The following is an 18,700-nucleotide window of genomic DNA, read 5'->3' on the forward strand; positions in this document are numbered from 1 at the left end:
CCTCGGGATTTTATCTCTACTCTCGAACCGAATTAATCAGAACACCCCCCCCCCCACCCCGTTGGAGATTTCTCGAACCGAATTGATCAGAAACACCCCAAACAGCCCCCCCTCCCCTTCAAAATTCAAGTTTTTGATGTGGGTGTGTGTAATTTCATTATGTAGAACAAAACATCAAACTATGGTCAAGTTATGTTAACCACAGACCTATTTTACACATAAATAATAATAATAATAAAAAAAAAACACATTATAAAACCACATAGGAGAATCTCAAAGGAACCAGTGGTGAATTAGTCTTCCGGGTTTTGCTGTCATACTGTGCCTGCACCATATAAACATTATTTTATTAGGCACCTTATCATATAGCAAGTTTTCTAAGTTTTATTGCATTGCTATGCAGTTTCTATGGTGTTCATGGGTAGTTGCTAGGTGGTTACTTACTGTCTCAAGTCAAAAGAGCCCTCCATTATATTCTTTAGTTATGGTTCAGTCACTCTTTCAGTGCAAGCTTATTTAATTTATTTTCCCCCTTGTCATCATCCACCGGGTGAAAAAGTATAATTCCTTAGAAAAGTAAAAGCTCACCTCTGTTCAACAAGTCTCACAGTTATCATCATTCATGTCTGGAGCACAAACAGTGAAGGACGGGAAGAGAAGAGGTCACGTGTCTGGTGCTGAAAGGCTTTAATAACCTCTACACCTTCAGTGACCTCCACAACTACAAAATTAACAACAGCAACTCTGAGGCATCTCTGTTTACACTCTGACCTCATGGCGGACCCTGGGATATGAGCAACAAAGCAAACACGATTGCAAGGAAGCTGCAAAGATGACTCAATCCAAACTAGGAACGATTGAAGATATCCCAAAGGAAGACGCTATCAGTGTAGTTCTGCATAAAGAGTGGAAGTTAAAGATTGGTGGGTCATCAATCACTGATGGCAAAACATGTAGAATGACAGCAGGACCTCAATCAGTCAATACAAAAGAGCCAATCAAGAGCTCTGTGTTTGAAAAGTAGGCAATGATAGATAGAGATGAACAGAGGTCACTGGCTAAATGCCAGTAAAAAAAAAAAATTCTATCCTAGATTAATGAAGAACACAATAAAGAAATTGGGAGAGTCAAGGAAGACGTCAACCATTGCCTCAGGAAAACAAACATTAAATGGGCCATGGTCCAGAAGAAAACTTCAAAAGGACCTAATCCCAAGCCCTGAGGTCTGCCACAAGGTTGACACACACGCAATCAAAAATGGAAGAGAGGTGAGAGAGATCAGATGTCTTACTTGTATGTCTGTGATTTTGGATGAGTAAGTAGTTTGATGTGTTTATTTGGATTTGTAATTTGCAGCTCAGAATCAAGCAGATTTTTTCGGTGCAAGCAATCACCCAGACAATCACACAGGGGGCGATTTAGATTTTTGTGAATTAGACAAACTGCGTGCCATCTGGATCTGGCTTTGCCACAACATTGGTCAGTTTCAGTCTTTCTCTCAGACACATACTCAAGGGTATCTTCCATATCCGCTTGATACAGTTTTATTTAACTTTTTACTGATTTGATTATGTCCTTTTCCTCTGTACAATAAAAGCTTGGTATAACTTGAGCTGTGATGCTGCTACACCATAGCAGGATGTAATTCATTATACTGGTTCTGAATTATTGGACCCAATATCAGACAAACCATAGGCCTGTACATGATGTCCTATATATTCTGGAAAGCATTATGGCTTGTCTTAAAATAATCACCTGCCTGATAATAATCATGAATCATTATTGCAATAAAGAAACAGACAGTAAGACATGTGTTGGAACTGGCATTAGCTGATGCATAAAAAAAACTAAATCTGAATGGTTAAAAATTAATGCAAAGTAGGCAAACATCTGCTCAGATGACACTTGTTAACAGATACTGGTTTTGTCTGTTACCTGTTGAGTATGATGTGGAGGGAGATCTGAGAAGGTTTGCTCACCTGAGTTGGTAATTTTAGGGCTTTGGTTACTCCAGCGTCTGTTTACAGATGTGCAGGTAAGCAATTTAGAAGTATATAGATGGGGGCATATAAAGTTTGGACACTCTACACTTAAAGGTGCACTATGTAAGAATTTTGCAGTAAAATACTCCAAAACCACTAGGCCAGTGTTATATAGTTTGTTTAGTTGATTACTTACAATATCCCAAATTTTTCCAACTATTTTAACCAAGGAACCGGGACATGTGAGCAGGTGTGAGGGAGTCGCCAGTCAATGGCGTCATATCCGTGTTACCCTCGGTTTCCGCTCGTACTGCCATAGTAACCATGGCGACAGACGTGGACCATTGGGTTACGCCTAGTGATACGCTCACTTTACTAGACAGGTGAGCAAATGTACAGAAAACTAATCAATGTTATATAGTTCAACATGATGAAATGTCAGAATATGATCTGTATGTTATTCTAATGTTGATCTAGCTTACTACTATTCTCATACAGCCAATAAACCAACACATAGAATAACATTCAACACACTCAAATGCAGTTTAGTATGATAGTGTAACTGTTAGACCAAGTGAAACAGCACTGCGTTACCTCACAAGTTTAATTTGTCTAATAAACTAACCTGTGTGAGTAGTAATTCAGCACTTGCCTATAGTTCGGTGGAATTAATTGTCCTTATTCCTTTATCTTCGCGGGACTCGCGTGTGGCGCTGATATCTGTCTCTCATTAGCAATTGTGCCCTGCTTCATACCACAGTCATGCTAAAAACATCAATGTATTCATCCATAAACATTATTAGATCCATCAGCTTGACGACAAGATCCATAATTCCGCTTAAATGCGGCATCAACCTACGCCTTTGTTATTCTAAGAGGTTAGTGACCCCTAGCGGTGAAAAAAAAAAAGAATCTTTAAAGGGATAGTTCACTTTGAAAATAAATTTTGGTATGTTTTAGCTTACCTCAAGGGCATCCAAGATGTAGGTGTCTTTTTTTCCGCAGTAGTTTCAATTTGGATATTTTTAGGTCAAACCGTTCTTGTCTGTCAGTCATATAATGCAGGTCGATGGTCACTGTATCAAAACACAAGCACAGAGTCCAAATTAAAACAATTCCCCATCGTCCAAATTAAACAATTCCCCATCGTAAGTACACATTGATGGCCTAAGACACGAAACAAGCCATTTGTGTGAGAAAATGAACAGTATTTATATCGTTTTTACCTCTTGTAACACAGCACACGTCCAAATGATCTGACGGCGCGGGCGGGTATAGATATATACATAGATGTCGCCTTGGCTACTGTTTCGTTCCAATGAACTGCAGTAGCAAAGGCGACATCTAGTGTATCTATACCCGCTCGCGGGCGGGTATAGATATATACACTAGATGTCGCTTGGCTACGGTTTCGTTCCAATGAACTGCAGTAGCCAAGGCGACATCTATGTATATATCTATACCCGCCCGCGCCGTCAGATCATTTAGACGTGTGCTGTTTGCAAGAGATAACAACGATATAAATACTGTTCGTTTTCTAACACAAACCACTCGTTTCGTGTCTTAGGCCATCAATGTGTACTTACGATGGGGAATTGTTTAATTTGGACGATGGGGAATTGTTTTAATTTGGACTCTGTGCTTGTGTTTTGATACAGTGACCATCAACCTGCATTATATGACTGACAGACAAGAACGGTTTGACCTAAAAATATCCAAATTGAAACTACTGCGGAAACAAAGACACCTACATCTTGGATGCCCTTGAGGTAAGCTAAAACATATCAAAAATTAATTTCAAAGTGAACTATCCCTTTAAAGCTGTGTAATATTTTAAGATGATTTTTAGCAAAAAACACTTTGTTCTTTAAAAATTATACATTCTCATTAATGTGTAATCACTTCAACCAACTAATTAAGTATTCTCGTAAGTATAATCTGCTATTTAGAATACATACGAGCGAGTCGCTCGTTGCTGCGCATGTTGCGCATCCATATTGAAAATAGCCTACATTAGACAAAGAGGGACCTGGAAATTCAAGCTTCGCCTTTTGCGTTTTTACACTCAGTAGCACCGTGACGAATGCGAGGGGGAGATTACTTGCGACTGCCAGCTGATTTGAAATAATACGACCACCGTAGGAGTTAAAAAGCCCTCGGAATGGGAGGGGCTAGAACAGCATAGCAGTGGCAAGGTACACAAAGCACCTTGGGTTCACCTGTGTCAGAATGAACCCAGAACATCCAAATCTCAAACCTTTTATCCTGTTACAGTTTACAACTCTTAATGTAAATGAAGTTGCTCTTATTGTAACAGCTGTGGTCTGTATGTTATTGAAGTTGAGACACCCCATTGTCTGAGAAGATTCTCTGTGTCCCACCCCCATTCCCATTCTACAATTGATTACCATTTGTTCAGGATGTGATCAACCCAAATGGTCAACTCTTAATGTAAATGAAATCAGAACAGCAAAAGGTTTAGGTGATACAATCTATCTGAAGTTATCACATCTTTGATCTTCTGTTAAAACAAAACGGTCAAATGTTTAAGGTGACAAACTATTTGAAGTCCCTGTAATCCAGATGGTTGTTGGTTGCCCTCTGTGATACTATTTACATATTACTGAGATTGGATGTAATTGTCTCTATATGATAATTAAGCTCTTTTAAGTGAAGGAACATTTTGATATATATATACATATATATACATATATATACATATATATATATATATATATATATATATATATATATATATATATATATATACATATATATACATATATATACATATATATATATATATATATATATATATCATATATATATACATATATATATATATATATATTGGAGTGGAAGTTGTTGAGAACAGACCATAATTTCTTATAGATTTTTTAATTAATCATAACTAACATTTATTTTTCTTGCAGGAACATTCATTTCAAGCTTTTGAATCTTAAATGTTTCCAAACCCTTTGGTTAAAAACTCGTGTTCCCTTACGAGAACGTTCTCTCGTACTGCGTTGAAAACGCTTGTGGGAAAAGTCCTTTTCTCGAGAATATTGAAGCCTTTATTTTAAAACGCATTGCTGCAGCACATGCGAGAGCTAGAAGCTCGCGTGAGCGTGCTGATTGGCTTGTGCAAAGCAACTGCACGAACCAATGGCGGAACAGCAGAGGAGCGCGAGCCAATCGGGGCGCTTGGCACTCTGCCAGAGTCAAGCGCGCGAAACTGCACGTGACAGAAGAGTATAAATACACAGAGAATCCGCCATTTGACAGATTTTTTCTCCTTCAGCTTTCGACTCACCTCGTCGCTGATTCTCTCCAGAGTGAAGCCGCTCGTCGTCGAACAGCCTTCCAGCGGAACTGCTTCGCATCTCGGCGTCTGCCAAGCTGAGCGTTTCCCTGTGGCATCCGACGAGTATCCTTTTTTCTAACTCAAAAGAGCATTCTAAAAGAGCAAATCGCTGTTTTCACAGCGCGCGGCGTTGTTGCAAATGCCGCTCACCGTGTGTGACTCATGCGGGGTCTCCCTGCACGCCTCTGACACACACTCTCTGTGTGTTGCCTGCCTCGGCCCTGAGCACGCCGAGGCAGCGCTCACTAAAGGCGGCTGCCTCCACTGTGACGGAATGCCTGTTTCCACGCTCCGTGCCAGATCTTCCGCCGCCTCGCTGAGTGTTCCCGCCCACCTTCCATCTCCGGCGCCCCGTGAGCCCCGTAGGAAGAAGCGGCGCGACCAGAGGCCTCCTGAACGCGCTCATCTGGACGAATGCACGCCGGGTCTCTCCCCGCACGCTTCGCCCGCGCCTTCATCTCCAGTTCTGTTCTCCCAGAGCGACCAACGCCCCTCTTCTGAAGCGGCAGGTCTCGTCTCTTTCGGTCTGTCAACAGAAGAACTGGACGACGCTGTTTCTATGGCAGCATCTGAAAGTGAGGAATGGTCGGGCTCCGCGGACCCTGCCCCCCTCTCTCAGCTGGATCCCACTGACACTCGAGCGAGCATTGACGCCGAACTCTTCCGTGTCATGTCTCGCGCTGTCGAAGAACTGGGACTCGACTGGCTTTCCCCAGCTGAGCCTACCAAAAGCCGCCTCGACGAATGGTACCTGCCGGGGCGCCAACAGGCCCCTCGTCAACGTGCCGCCCCCTTTATGCCCGAGGTCCATGATGAGCTCACTAAAAGCTGGCGCGCGCCCTTTTCAGCGCGAACGCGCTCTTCAGCTTCTTCAACGCTCTCCTCTGTCGACGGCGCTGAAGAGAAGGGGTATGTTTCTCTCCCTACATTAGAGGAAGCGGTCGCTGCACACTTATGCCCCCCCACTGCTGGGAGTTGGAGGGCTAAAACCGTGCACCCCTCTAAGCCGTGCAGGACCACTTCGGCTCTCGCCAGCCGCGCTTATGCTGCCGCCGGTCAAGCCGCCTCTGCACTCCACGCTATGGCGACCCTGCAGGTGTTTCAAGCTAAGCTCCTCCGCACTATGGACGAGTCTGGCCCGGATCCAGACACCTTCAAAGACCTCAGGAGTGCTACAGATTTGGCGCTGAGGGCCACGAAGACCACCGCGCAAGCACTGGGCCGCAATATGTCTAGCCTGGTTGTCTTAGAGCGCCACCTGTGGCTCACTTTAACGGAGATCAGGGACGCTGACAAAACTGCCTTCCTCGACTCTCCAGTCTCTCCATCCGGTCTCTTCGGCCCTTCTGTAAGTGGCTTCGCTGATCGCTTCACGGAGGCTCAGAAAGCTTCGAGTGCTATGAGGCACTTCCTGCCCAAACGCTCTAGCTCGGTCCAACGGCGCCCCAAGAGCACGCCGCGACCGGAAAAGCCCGCGTCTCAGGTTCTCCAGCCCCGCCCCGCGGCTGACACCACTCGACGCCTGAAGCCTGCAAAACGATTCCCGTTTCCCAGGCGCCAGGGCCCTCGACCGAAGCTGACGCTCGACCATGAGCCCAAGAAGCCGTCCTAACCGGCAGAAAAAGGGGTCTATGTCCCGCCGCGGCCGGACCAGCCCCGAAGATCGCTCGAGTGCTTCTCACAGCCCCCTCTTCAGTTCAGGCGGCTGGAGCAGTTGTGTATGCAGACAATGGGCCCGTCACGTGTTACGCACCCCTGCACCCAAACGCTGTTTTAACGGCGACCCACACAGAGCACAAAACGAGCAAAATTTCTCCCCTGACTTCATATCAGTCCGAGCCCCCGTCTCTGGGCGTTCCAGATATGATGATGCCTTTGGCTCTTCGGGCTCTAGCCTGGCAGGCTATCCCAGGAGTTTCAAAATGGGTGATAAACACCATAAAGCACAGCTACTCGCTTCAGTTTGCACGCAGACCCCCGCGCTTTCGCGCTGTGGTTCAAACCTCGGTCAGCAGCACACTGTGTCATGTCCTCCGCACCGAAGTACTAAGTCTGCTAGCAAAAGGGGCTATCGAGAGGGTTCCTCCTTCTCTAAGCGAGTCAGGCTTTTACAGCCGTTACTTTCTCGTTCCGAAGAAGGACGGCGGCCTGAGGCCCATTTTAGATCTCAGACATCTGAACAAGGCTCTCATGTCACGGCCGTTCAGGATGCTCACGACCAGACATATACTGGCGCAAATTCGCCCAGGCGACTGGTTTTTCTCAGTAGATCTGAAAGACGCTTTCTTTCACATTCAAGTGAATCCCCACCACAGGCCATTCTTGAGATTCGCCTTCGAGGGGCAGACATACCAGTACACGGTTCTACCGTTTGGACTGGCTCTGGCACCTCGTACATTCACGAAGTGCATGGATGCAGCTCTCTCCCCCCTGAGACAGCGGGGAATGCGCATTCTAAACTACCTCGACGACTGGCTCATTCTGACTCAGTCAGAGGCGGAGTCACATACTCACAAAGCCTGGCTCCTCAGCCATCTAGAATGTCTAGGGCTCAGGGTGAACTTTTCAAAGAGTATTCTGTCACCCAGCCAACGTATCATGTTCCTGGGGACAGTATTCGACTCCGTTCTTATGAGAGCATGGCCCTCCCCGGCCCGTGCTCTATCGATTCAGCGGCTCGCCGCATCGTTCACGGAGGGCTCTCATGCACCCCTCAGAACCTTTCAGAGGATCCTTGGCCTTATGGCCTCAGCATCATCAGTACTCCAACTAGGCCTACTGCGCATGCGTCCTCTTCAGCTATGGCTAGCACCTCGGGTGCCACCCCATGCCTGGCACTCAGGCCGATTGATTATCAAGGTGAATCAGCGCTGTGTTCAAGCCCTGGCCCCTTGGACGAACGCCAGCTGGTTTCAGCAGGGCGTGAGTATGGGGGTGGTCTCCAAGAGGAGGGTGATTTCAACAGACGCTTCCAACTTAGGTTGGGGAGCCCTGTACGAGGGCAGGCCTGCCTCCGGCCTCTGGTCGAGCTCGGAGAAACGCCTACACATCAACTGCCTCGAAATGAGGGCAGTTTTTCTGGCCCTGAAAACCTTCCTCCCATACCTGGCTGGACACCACGTATTGGTCCGGACGGACAACATGTCAGTGGTATCTTACATAAATCGCCAGGGCGGCCTCAGGTCCCGCAACCTGCTTGCCATAGCCACACAGCTACTGTTATGGGCTCACACCAATCTGCGCTCGCTCAGGGCAGCTCACGTGCCGGGCACGCTGAACACAGGAGCAGACATGCTCTCTCGGGGCAGGGTTCCCCCAGAGGAATGGTCTCTCCACCCTCAGACGATTCTCCTACTTTGGGAAGTCTTCGGGAAGGCGGAAGTAGATCTCTTCGCCTCAGAAGACAATCGTCACTGCCCAATCTTCTTTTCAAAGAGCAGGGATGCGTTGGCCCACGACTGGCCCAGCCTTCCCCTTTATGCTTTTCCTCCGGTCTCGATGCTCCCTCAGGTCATCGAACGGATCAGAGACACGAAATGCGCAGTGCTCCTGATAGCTCCTCTATGGCGAACCCAGTCTTGGTTCCCGGAGCTGATGCGGCTGTCTGTGACAGACCCTTGGCCAATCCCAGTGAGGCGCGACCTCCTGGCTCAGGCCAGCAGGACTATATGGCATCCCCGTCCCGATTTGTGGGCCCTACACGCTTGGCCACTCAACGGGTACCCCAGGACCTCCCAGAGGGCGTCCTGAACACGATCAGGGAAGCTAGAGCTCTGTCTACCAGACGCCTCTACCACCATAAATGGTCAGTGTTTTCCAGCTGGTGTTTAGCTCGAAACCTCGACCCACACACTTGTGAAATTCCGAGAGTGCTATCCTTTCTCCAAGAGATGCTGGATGCGGGTCGCTCCTCCTCCACTCTCAAGGTATACGTAGCAGCCATTGCTGCACAGCATGTATTGGAGGCCGGAGCCTCCTTAGGAAAATGCGACCTTATAGTTCGCTTCCTTAAGGGCGCCAGAAGGCTTAACCCGCCTCGGCCGCCATCTGTCCCAGCATGGGACCTTTCTTTGGTTCTGCGGGCTCTTAAGGGACCTCCCTTTGAACCACTTCGGTCAGCCGACCTAAAACCTCTCTCCCTGAAAACCGCCCTGCTGTTGGCACTGGCGTCAGTCAAGAGAGTAAGTGACTTACAGGCGCTCTCTACTAGCGCTTCCTGTCTGGAATTCGGCCCCAATGACTCTAAGGTCATCCTTAGGCCAAGACATGGATATATTCTTAAGGTGCTCTCAACTCCGTTCAGAGCCCAGGTTATCTCTCTGTCAGCTCTTCCCATCTCAGAAGAGTTCAGTGATGTTCTCACACTCTGCCCTGTCAGAGCTTTGAGGATTTATTTAGAGCGTTCAGCCTCTTTCAGACAGTCTGAACAGCTTTTTGTTTGCTTCGGGGGCCGAACCAAAGGTCTTCCTGTCACGAAGCTCACGCTGTCCAGGTGGATAGTGGATGCCATTGCTCTGGCCTACACCTCACTGGGCCTTACGTGTCCCATAGGTGTTAGAGCTCACTCCACGAGAGGCGTCGCCTCTTCGTGGGCCTGGTCAAGTGGTGTTTCTATCGAAGACATTTGTGCGGCGGCCGGATGGTCCGTCCCGTCCACATTTGTGAGATTTTACAACCTGGAAGTTCCTGCTCTGCAGGCACGAGTTCTCTCTATCTAAGCTCTGGCTCTGCGGATCCAGGCTAGTTTTGACATTCCGTCTGTCACATTGGGCGATGACCGGCTAGTCTGTTTCGTCCACATTTGTGAAACGTTACAACCCAAAAGTCCCTGCCCCGCAGGTACAAATTCTCTCTAGCTAGGCCCTGGCTCTATGGATCCAGACTAGTTACGAAAATGCCTATGTAGGACCTTATGCGGCGGCCGGCTGGTCCGTTCCGTCCGCATCTTAAACCTCTATGGTACCTGCCTTATAGGCATGAGTAAGTCTCTATCTAATGTATGCGGCGACCGGCTGGTCCGTTCCGTCCACATCTTAAACCTCTATGGTACCTGCCTTATAGGCATGAGTAGTCTCTATCTAACGTATGCGGTGGCCGGCTGGTCCGTTCCGTCCGCATCTTAAAACCTCTGTGGTACCTGCCTTTTAGGCATGAGTAGTCTCTATCTAACGCTGGCTCTGTGGACCCAGACTAGTTTTTGACTCAGACACTGGTTGTCATCTCGAGTTGTGGGATTCTTAAAGACTGGCCCTTGGCCCAGCCTTATCTGTTTGGATATCTAAGGGCCCGAAGATTCGGTCTCTTTATCCTAGGCTATTCTGTACTTCCTGGAGCTCTCGGTGAGTCAGATTGGCCAAAGACGACAAGCACGGCGTTTTAAATAGTGTTCCCACAAGCGTTTTCAACGCAGTACGAGAGAACGTTCTCGTAAGGGAACGTACTTGGTTACTTACGTAACCTCGGTTCCCTTAGAGATAAGGGAACGAGTACTGCGTTGCCTTGCCGTGCTATTGTCTCTTATGGCAGGTGTCTTTTCGCTTCAGTCGATTTAAACCTGTCAAATGGCGGATTCTCTGTGTATTTATACTCTTCTGTCACGTGCAGTTTCGCGCGCTTGACTCTGGCAGAGTGCCAAGCGCCCCGATTGGCTCGCGCTCCTCTGCTGTTCCGCCATTGGTTCGTGCAGTTGCTTTGCACAAGCCAATCAGCACGCTCACGCGAGCTTCTAGCTCTCGCATGTGCTGCAGCAATGCGTTTTAAAATAAAGGCTTCAATATTCTCGAGAAAAGGACTTTTCCCACAAGCGTTTTCAACGCAGTACTCGTTCCCTTATCTCTAAGGGAACCGAGGTTACGTAAGTAACCAAGTACGTTTTTGAGTGTGTGAGTGTAAAAATAACAAATAGGGGAAATTAACTAGACAGATGTTGAAAACTTGAAAATTTGTGATTAATTAACAATGAAGTAATCAAGAAAACAGAGTTTGCTTCTACCTATTAACAGAAGGGTTTGCCAATGAAGAACCAATCAAATTGTAGGGAAATTATGTAATGTATCATGTCCTTTTTGCCATGCTCCTATTCTACTGTTGTATTCCTTTTTCGGGTGGGATTCTGGGAAGCCAGTTGTCGACTGTAGATGCAGAGCTAGAGTATAAATTATTAAGTGTTGACTGTAGACGCTTGGGTGTCGATTGTAGACGCCCCAGATATATTTCTTAAGTGTCAACTGTAGACGCTTGGGTGTCGACTGGAGACACCCCAGGTAAAATTATTTAAGTGTTGACTGTAGACGCTTGGGTGTTGATTGGAGATGCCACAGGTAGAGCGACACGATTCTGGCTAAAATGAGAATCAATTTTTTTTTTGCTTGGAATAAAGATCACGATTCTCTCACGATTCTGAAAAGCTTTATCATTTTAAAGATCTACAAATCCTGAACAAAAGGTTACCAAATAAGATAAGACAAAATAAGACATAATACTCTTGCTTCAGTCAAATTTAAATAAATGCAGTAAACAAAAAGAATGTAATATTTAAATAAATAAAAAATGACAATTAAACATTGACAACATTCAAAGGTATTACCCCAGGCTAGACCTATTAAAGATTCTTAGCAAGAAACACTATCAACATTTTTGGGTATGGTGTTGCGTTGAATAGCGTTGCTATAGACGTTTGTAACGTCTGGCCGCTGGTAGCCTACTTTGTGATTGAGCAGTTTTGTTTGTAACCATCTCATACTGTAGTTTAAGAAAAGTGTTTAATTGAGATAAGTTTATAATAACTTTGCTTTTCATTTATTACTTAAAGCTCAGTTGAAGTTTTTCGATAGCTAGCCTACTACATTAAAAACTATAGCCTAACTGATAAAGTTCACACATTATTTAAAACAAGTGAACAGTCAGAAATAAAATAAGAGCAAATACACAAATTACAAGCAGAGATGAATATTAAATAACAAAGTTATTTGAAAGTCTAACAGTATATTCAGGTACAGAAATGAATAATTAAGCCTAAATGTAAAATAACACTATTTGTCACTGTATAAATTAAATATAGTTTAATCTTTGTTAAAGCTGTATTTTTTTATATTTTATTTATATCAATGACACAGAAAACAGTATATATATATATATATATATATATATATGACCATATTTACTTTGTTTGCCTAAATTGATTGTTTTGTGGTGAACAATTCATCCATGCAAGTCAATCCACACAAAAAAATGTTTTGGCTTCGTAATCTTTAATCAAAATCTGAAAATGCCCCTCCCCTTTGCATTGGAGGACCTTCTCTGATGACGTAGGTTTGAGGAATTGGTTTGGGCAACGCTTAACCACTCCCTACAAACCGTTAGTCTGTTATGAGCAGAGATGGAGAGGAGGAGCGCTAGAGTAAAACCCTGCCCTCTGTTCAATATTCCGTTTCCCTGGGAAATGCGTCACAACACTGGAGGAAAGTCGTTTGCAACTTCCGGTTCACGCGGACTTTAAGTGTATGCTGTTTAAGACCGACTGCACGGGCCGAAAAAAACTGACAAATATCTGTTTCTTTCTCAGCTGTTCACATATGACATAAACGAGAGAATACTTGTCATAGATGGTCATTTAGACTGGTATTTTGACAATTTTGTGTTTATGTGTCCGTTCAAGGGCAAGGAAACGCGAAAGAGGTATCAATTCTGCATTCGAGCGCTGTCTGAAACGCGTCTCTCTCTCGCAGATAACACGCGAGTCCCAGTTTTCGGCTCTTCTTCCGCAATTAAAATAGTTTGAATGTGTAAATTGGCATGTCAATACACGTCCAAATTATGAACTTTCACTCTATGATGGTTAAATTTAGCAGTTAATCCGCGAATCACATGAGTGCCGAACCGAATCTAGTGTGATCCGTTCCACCCCAGCGCGTTATCTCGTTAAATATCTTTAGCAGAATCGTAGAAACGCAGGATTAAGATCACGTGGGGGGTTGAATCGAGATTGCAATCTTTTAGCGATTAATCGTGCAGATCTAGCCACAGGTAATTACGCTGAACAAAATTATAAACACATAATTCCGGGGGGTTCCGAAAACCAGTCAGTATCTGGCCTCACACAGTGAAACACATCTTCTTCGCATAGAGTTGATCAGGTTGTTGATTGTAGCCTGTGGAATGTTGCTGTGCGAAGTTGCTGGATATTGGACCTGGACCTGGACCTGGACCTGGAACACGCTGTCATATAAGACAATCCAGAGCATCCCAAACATGCTCAATGGGTGACATGTCCGGTGAGTATTATAAGAAATTATGGTCTGTTCCCAACAACTTCCACTCCAATATATATATATATTGTTCCTTCAAAATGTTCCTTCACTTAAAAGAGTTTAATTATCATATAGAGACAATTACATTCAATCTCAGTAATATGTAAATAGTATCACAGAGGGCAACCAACAACCATCTTGATTACAGGGACTTCAAATAGCTTGTCACCTTAAACATTTGACCATTTTGTTTTAACAGAAGATCAAAGATGTGATCACTTCAGATAGATTGTATCACCTAAACCTTTTGCTATTCTGATTTCATTTACATTAAGAGTTGACCATTTGGGTTGATCACATCCTGAACAAATGGTAATCAATTGTAGAATGGGAATTGGTGTGGGACACAGAGAATCTTCTCAGACAATGGGGTGTCTCAACTTCATTAACATACAGACCACAGCTGTTACAATAAGAGCAACTTCATTTACATTAAGAGTTGTAAACTGTAACAGGATAAAAGGTTTGAGATTTGGATGTTCTGGGTTCATTCTGACGCCGGTGAACCCAAGGTGCTTTGTGTACCTTGCCACTGCTATGCTGTAATAAACTTCATTTTTGAGATCTTCGACATCCACATCATTTTTTCTTACAGTATGCTGGCCATGGAAGAACTGGGAAGTTTTCAGCTTCCAGGAATTGTGCACAGATCCTTGCAACATGGGGCCGTGCATTATCATGCTGCAACATGAGGTGATGGTCGTGGATGAATGGCACAACAATGGGCCTCAGGATCTCGTCACGGTATCTCTGTGCATTCAAAATGGCATCAATAAAATTCACCTGTGTTCGTTGTCCATAACATACACCTGCCCATACCATAACCCCACCGCCACCATGGGCCACTCGATCCACAACTTTGACATCAGCTAACCACTCACCCACACAACGCCATACATGCTGTCTGCCATCTGCCCTGTACAGTGAAAACCAGGATTCATCCGTGAAGAGAAAACCTCTCCAAAGTGCCAGACGCCATAGAATGTGAGCATTTGCCCACTCAAGTCTGTTACGACGACAAACTGCAGTCAGGTCTTTGGTAATGCAAAACGATTGTTGCAGCAGCTTTCTGGGTGGCTGGTCTCAGACGATCTTGGAGGTGAAGATGCTGGATGTGGAGGTCCTGGGCTGGTGTGATTACATGTGGTCTGCGGTTGTGAGGCCGGTTGGATGGACTGCTAAATTCTCTGAAACATTCAATTCGCGGGAAACAGCTCTTGTGGATGTTCCTGCAGTCAACATGACAATTGCACACACCCTCAAAACTTGCGACATCTGTGGCATTGTGCTATGTGATAAAACTGCACATTTTAGAGTGGCCTTTTATTGTGGCCAGCCTAAGGCACACCTGTGCAATAATCATGCGGTCTAATCAGCATCTTGATATGCCACACCTGTGAGGTGGATGGATTTTCTCTGCAAAGGAGAAGTGCACAGATTTAGACAGATTTGCAAACAATATTTGAGAGAAATAGGCCTTTTGTGTACATAGATCTTTGAGTTCAGCTCATGAAAAATGGGGACAAAAACAAAAGTGTTGCATTTATAATTTTGTTTAGTGTATTTAACTTTATTATGTTATTTAAGTTAGGAATTGCTCAAATAAACACTTCATTTTTTATTTTATTTTCCAAAACAACCCACCAACGACCGCACCACCACTGGTAGTTGGTCCATTACCACCGCGGTGGTAAAAAACTGCCACCGTCACAGCCTAATTTCATTGTAAAATAGATTGTTGTATATTAATGAAGATTTTTGTTTTAATTGTGCTATAAATTATAGTAAAGCGATAACATACAAGAAGCCATGCTGAATATAGTTACAACCAAGGGGTCTCAAGTGTCTTTTGGGATTATTTCATGTGACTTGCAGAACTTTGTCATATCTCTTGTTCTGGCTCCAGCACACTGAAGGACATCAGGATGACCATCTCATTGGAGGTCTCGCTTTGGCTGGCAGCAAGTTCAAGCTGTGATTCCCTGCCTGTAAACACAGTCCCTTCCCAAACCCTGCTCTTACTGTGGAGATCCATTCTCTGATCTCCTTGCATACTCACTAGTCGGGCACTTGGGACACGTAACGTACATGACATTTCACCCAGGACAAGGCCTCTAACAGCCCTGCACAAGGTTCAAACAGCACGTTGCCCCTCTTCCAGGCTTTGTATGTGCATGGGAATGGATTGCTTTTATTCACTGAGGTGTTCTTCAGGATGTATTCACAAAGCAAGGTGAATTCTAGCTTTTTAGCAGTTTAGCTCCAACCCTGATCAAACACACCTGAGCAAGCTAATCAATGTCTTCAGGATCACTAGAAACTCACAGCTAGGTGTGTTTGATCAGGGTTGGAGCTAAATTGTGCAGGACAGTAGTCCTCCAGGACAGAGTTTGAGAAACCCTGGTCTAGATCTTGAGGGCTCTGGAAGATGATGTTGCAGTTTCCTTTTTGTGTTTAAACCAGAGCTTCTGTATGGCTGAACCTGGAGATGCCGGCCTCCAAAGCCCTCATACCAGGACCACAAGAACTGCTGAGACCATACGGAAAAAGCTCATTCAGGTTAATATAAACATCTGAGCAGCAAAGAATGAAGCTGTCTGCTGCATACGCCCAGTCTCTTGCAAACACAGATAAATCACTGGTAACCACGGTAAGGGTAGAGGATGTTACATGAGTTGATCTGGCTCAGTCTGAATGGCCTAGCATTTAGGACTAAAGTCTTATCCAGGTCCTTATGGCTCAGTTCACACATGCAACATCATAAGTGGTCTAGTAGTCTTTAAAACTAATTTAAGGGATCCAGACTCTAGAAAAATTATATATATTTACAAGACTCGAGTCCTAAACTCATAGCGTCTGGTTGCAGGCAACAGGACATGTAGGGATTCTCAAGCAGCTCTTCTGAGGCCTTGGGTGTTGGACGTTCCATCTGGAAGGAACAAATGCAGCTGAATGTTTTGGAAGTGTTTCTAGTTTGAGCAAAACCCTGACCTCATTTGTGCCAGACGTTGGGGGCATGAGGCGGAGCTCCATGCTGTGCTGGGTACTTGTGAGGAAGCCGATGGAATTGCTCAGCTGTTGTAGTTCATTGCCACTAGGCTGGGAAATCTGATGGGTGAAATCGACAAGCTGAGAAAAAGTCATCAATACCATCATCTCTGTGGCATATAAATGGTAAAGGTGTCAATTACTCACAGCAGTACATCAATTGATGGATCAATGACATGACACGCATTCTAGTAGATTCTTTAAGAATTCACAACAGATGCAAATCAAACATACACCTCTTTTATGATGAGCATGTTTTTAGCTTCTGAATTAAAATTGTTTTTTAATTTTCTGATGCATAATGTATAAAATGTAAAGGTCAGCTGCATTTAATATCGCAATAAAGAATAAAGCCTCAATGTTATATTTTTTGTTAAATAGGTTTTTATTTAATTTCTTAAGTTACAAAACTGCCAAAGTCCTGCAGTAACCAACAGGCAAAAAATAAAATATTTTTATGACAAGGAAATGTTACTATTTATCATTTACATTTAATTATTTTTAGTCATTACATTTTAAACATTTCTAGAAAAATGTAAAAATCCAACATAAATGCAAAGAGTTCCGTTCTAAGAGCTTGGCAAGTGAGTTTTAAACACATTTGTTGCTTTGAGTAATACAAAATGTACAAAAAGTGTTACAGTACCTGTAACCAGGACGTGTTTTGAGTGAAGGTGGGTCAAACTCTTCAAGCTCAATAGGGCTCTCCAAGAGCTGCCACTCCTCTTCATCAGGATAGTGAGTTTTGATGAAGTTCTCAGGGTCAGTCATAAAGTAGAACTGTATGGTTCAGTTTAATTGTAAGGAATTTGGGATTTGGTTATACAGTATGTTGACCTTTAAGTGCCCTCTTGTGAGGATTGTGTATGGTTACTTACGTGTGACTTGGTTGGTTATGAGTTCATTGTGAAGTGTCATGGCTGAAGAGTTGCTATTATTTGTCATACAAATATGATGTTTAGTAGGTTTAAGATGTTTACCAGTAAATCCATTAATCTAGAGATGCAAATGTTGCTAAAAACGAAACATAAGGTGACTGTGCAATATGTTAGCGGTCTTTTGTTATGATTATTAGACTAATTTGGATTCTGTGATTACAAGCCGTTACCTAAAACAAGGAATATAATTAACAAATGCACATAACAATGTAAAGTTTAATGCTTAATGTGTTGATTTAATGTTTCATTTGAATGCTTTATTTAGACAATAAATACTGTTCAGTCAACTATGCACTTTGAATATGCACAATTCTAATTGCTGGATTTTCTTATGTCTGTTTGCAGTTTTAAAAAAGTTAAAGTTAAATGAGAAAAGATTCATGAAAGCTAATGTTAAAGCTAACATCTCGCCGGTTCACTGTCTGTCTAGCTGGATATATCATCTGCATGCTCGTCGTCCTCATCGGGGTCTCGACCTGACTGCAGTTTTTTGTCATAACAGACTTGAGTGGGCAAATGCTCACATTCTATGGCGTCTGGCATTTTGGAGAGGTGTTCTCTTCACCGATGAATCCCGGTTTTCACTGTACAGGGCAGATGGCAGACAGCGTGTATGGTGTTGTGTGGGTGAGCGGTTTGCTAATGTCAAGGTTGTGAATCGAGTGGCCCATGGTGGCGGTGGGGTTATGGTATGGGCAGGCGTATGTTATGGACAACGAACACAGGTGCTTTTTATTGATGGCACATAGATACCGTGACGAGTTCCTGAGGCCCATTGTGCCATTCATCCACGACCATCACCTCATGTTGCAGCATGATAATGCACGGCCACATGTTGCAAGGATCTGTACACAATTCCTGGAAGCTGAAAACATCCCAGTTCTTGCATGGCCAGCATACTCACCGGACATGTCACCCATTGAGCATGTTTGGGATGCTCTGGATCGGCTTATACGACAGCGTGTTCCAGGTCCTGCCAATATCCAGCAACTTCGCACAGCCATTGAAGAGGAGTGGACCAACATTCCACAGGCCACAATCAACAACCTGATCAACTCT

At 44.4% G+C, this 18,700-nt stretch overlaps 1 protein-coding gene and 1 pseudogene across 2 annotated transcripts in view; both read right to left on the minus strand.

The window, feature by feature from the left end:
* Positions 1 to 5,402, minus strand: part of LOC308700473 (solute carrier family 4 member 11-like) — a gene marked incomplete at its 5' end in the record, with an annotated part of 57,455 nt that extends 52,053 nt beyond the window's left edge. Inside the window, one exon of the mRNA XM_081382107.1 lies at positions 5,296 to 5,402. Within this exon, the coding sequence (XP_081238233.1) occupies positions 5,296 to 5,402 (107 nt within the window). The remainder of the gene's footprint in view (positions 1 to 5,295) is intronic.
* Positions 5,403 to 15,537: 10,135 nt separating this feature from the next.
* On the minus strand, positions 15,538 to 18,439 carry LOC308700474 (annotated as a pseudogene). The gene is made up of 3 exons: positions 18,395 to 18,439; positions 17,357 to 17,483; positions 15,538 to 16,813 (listed from the first exon to the last, which is right to left on the minus strand). The product of its transcript is annotated as an uncharacterized misc_RNA (transcript).
* Positions 18,440 to 18,700: the final 261 nt, after the last annotated feature.

Source organism: Scardinius erythrophthalmus (assembly GCF_964197995.2).
Source record: "Scardinius erythrophthalmus genome assembly, chromosome: 13".
Lineage (NCBI taxonomy): Eukaryota > Metazoa > Chordata > Actinopteri > Cypriniformes > Leuciscidae > Scardinius > Scardinius erythrophthalmus.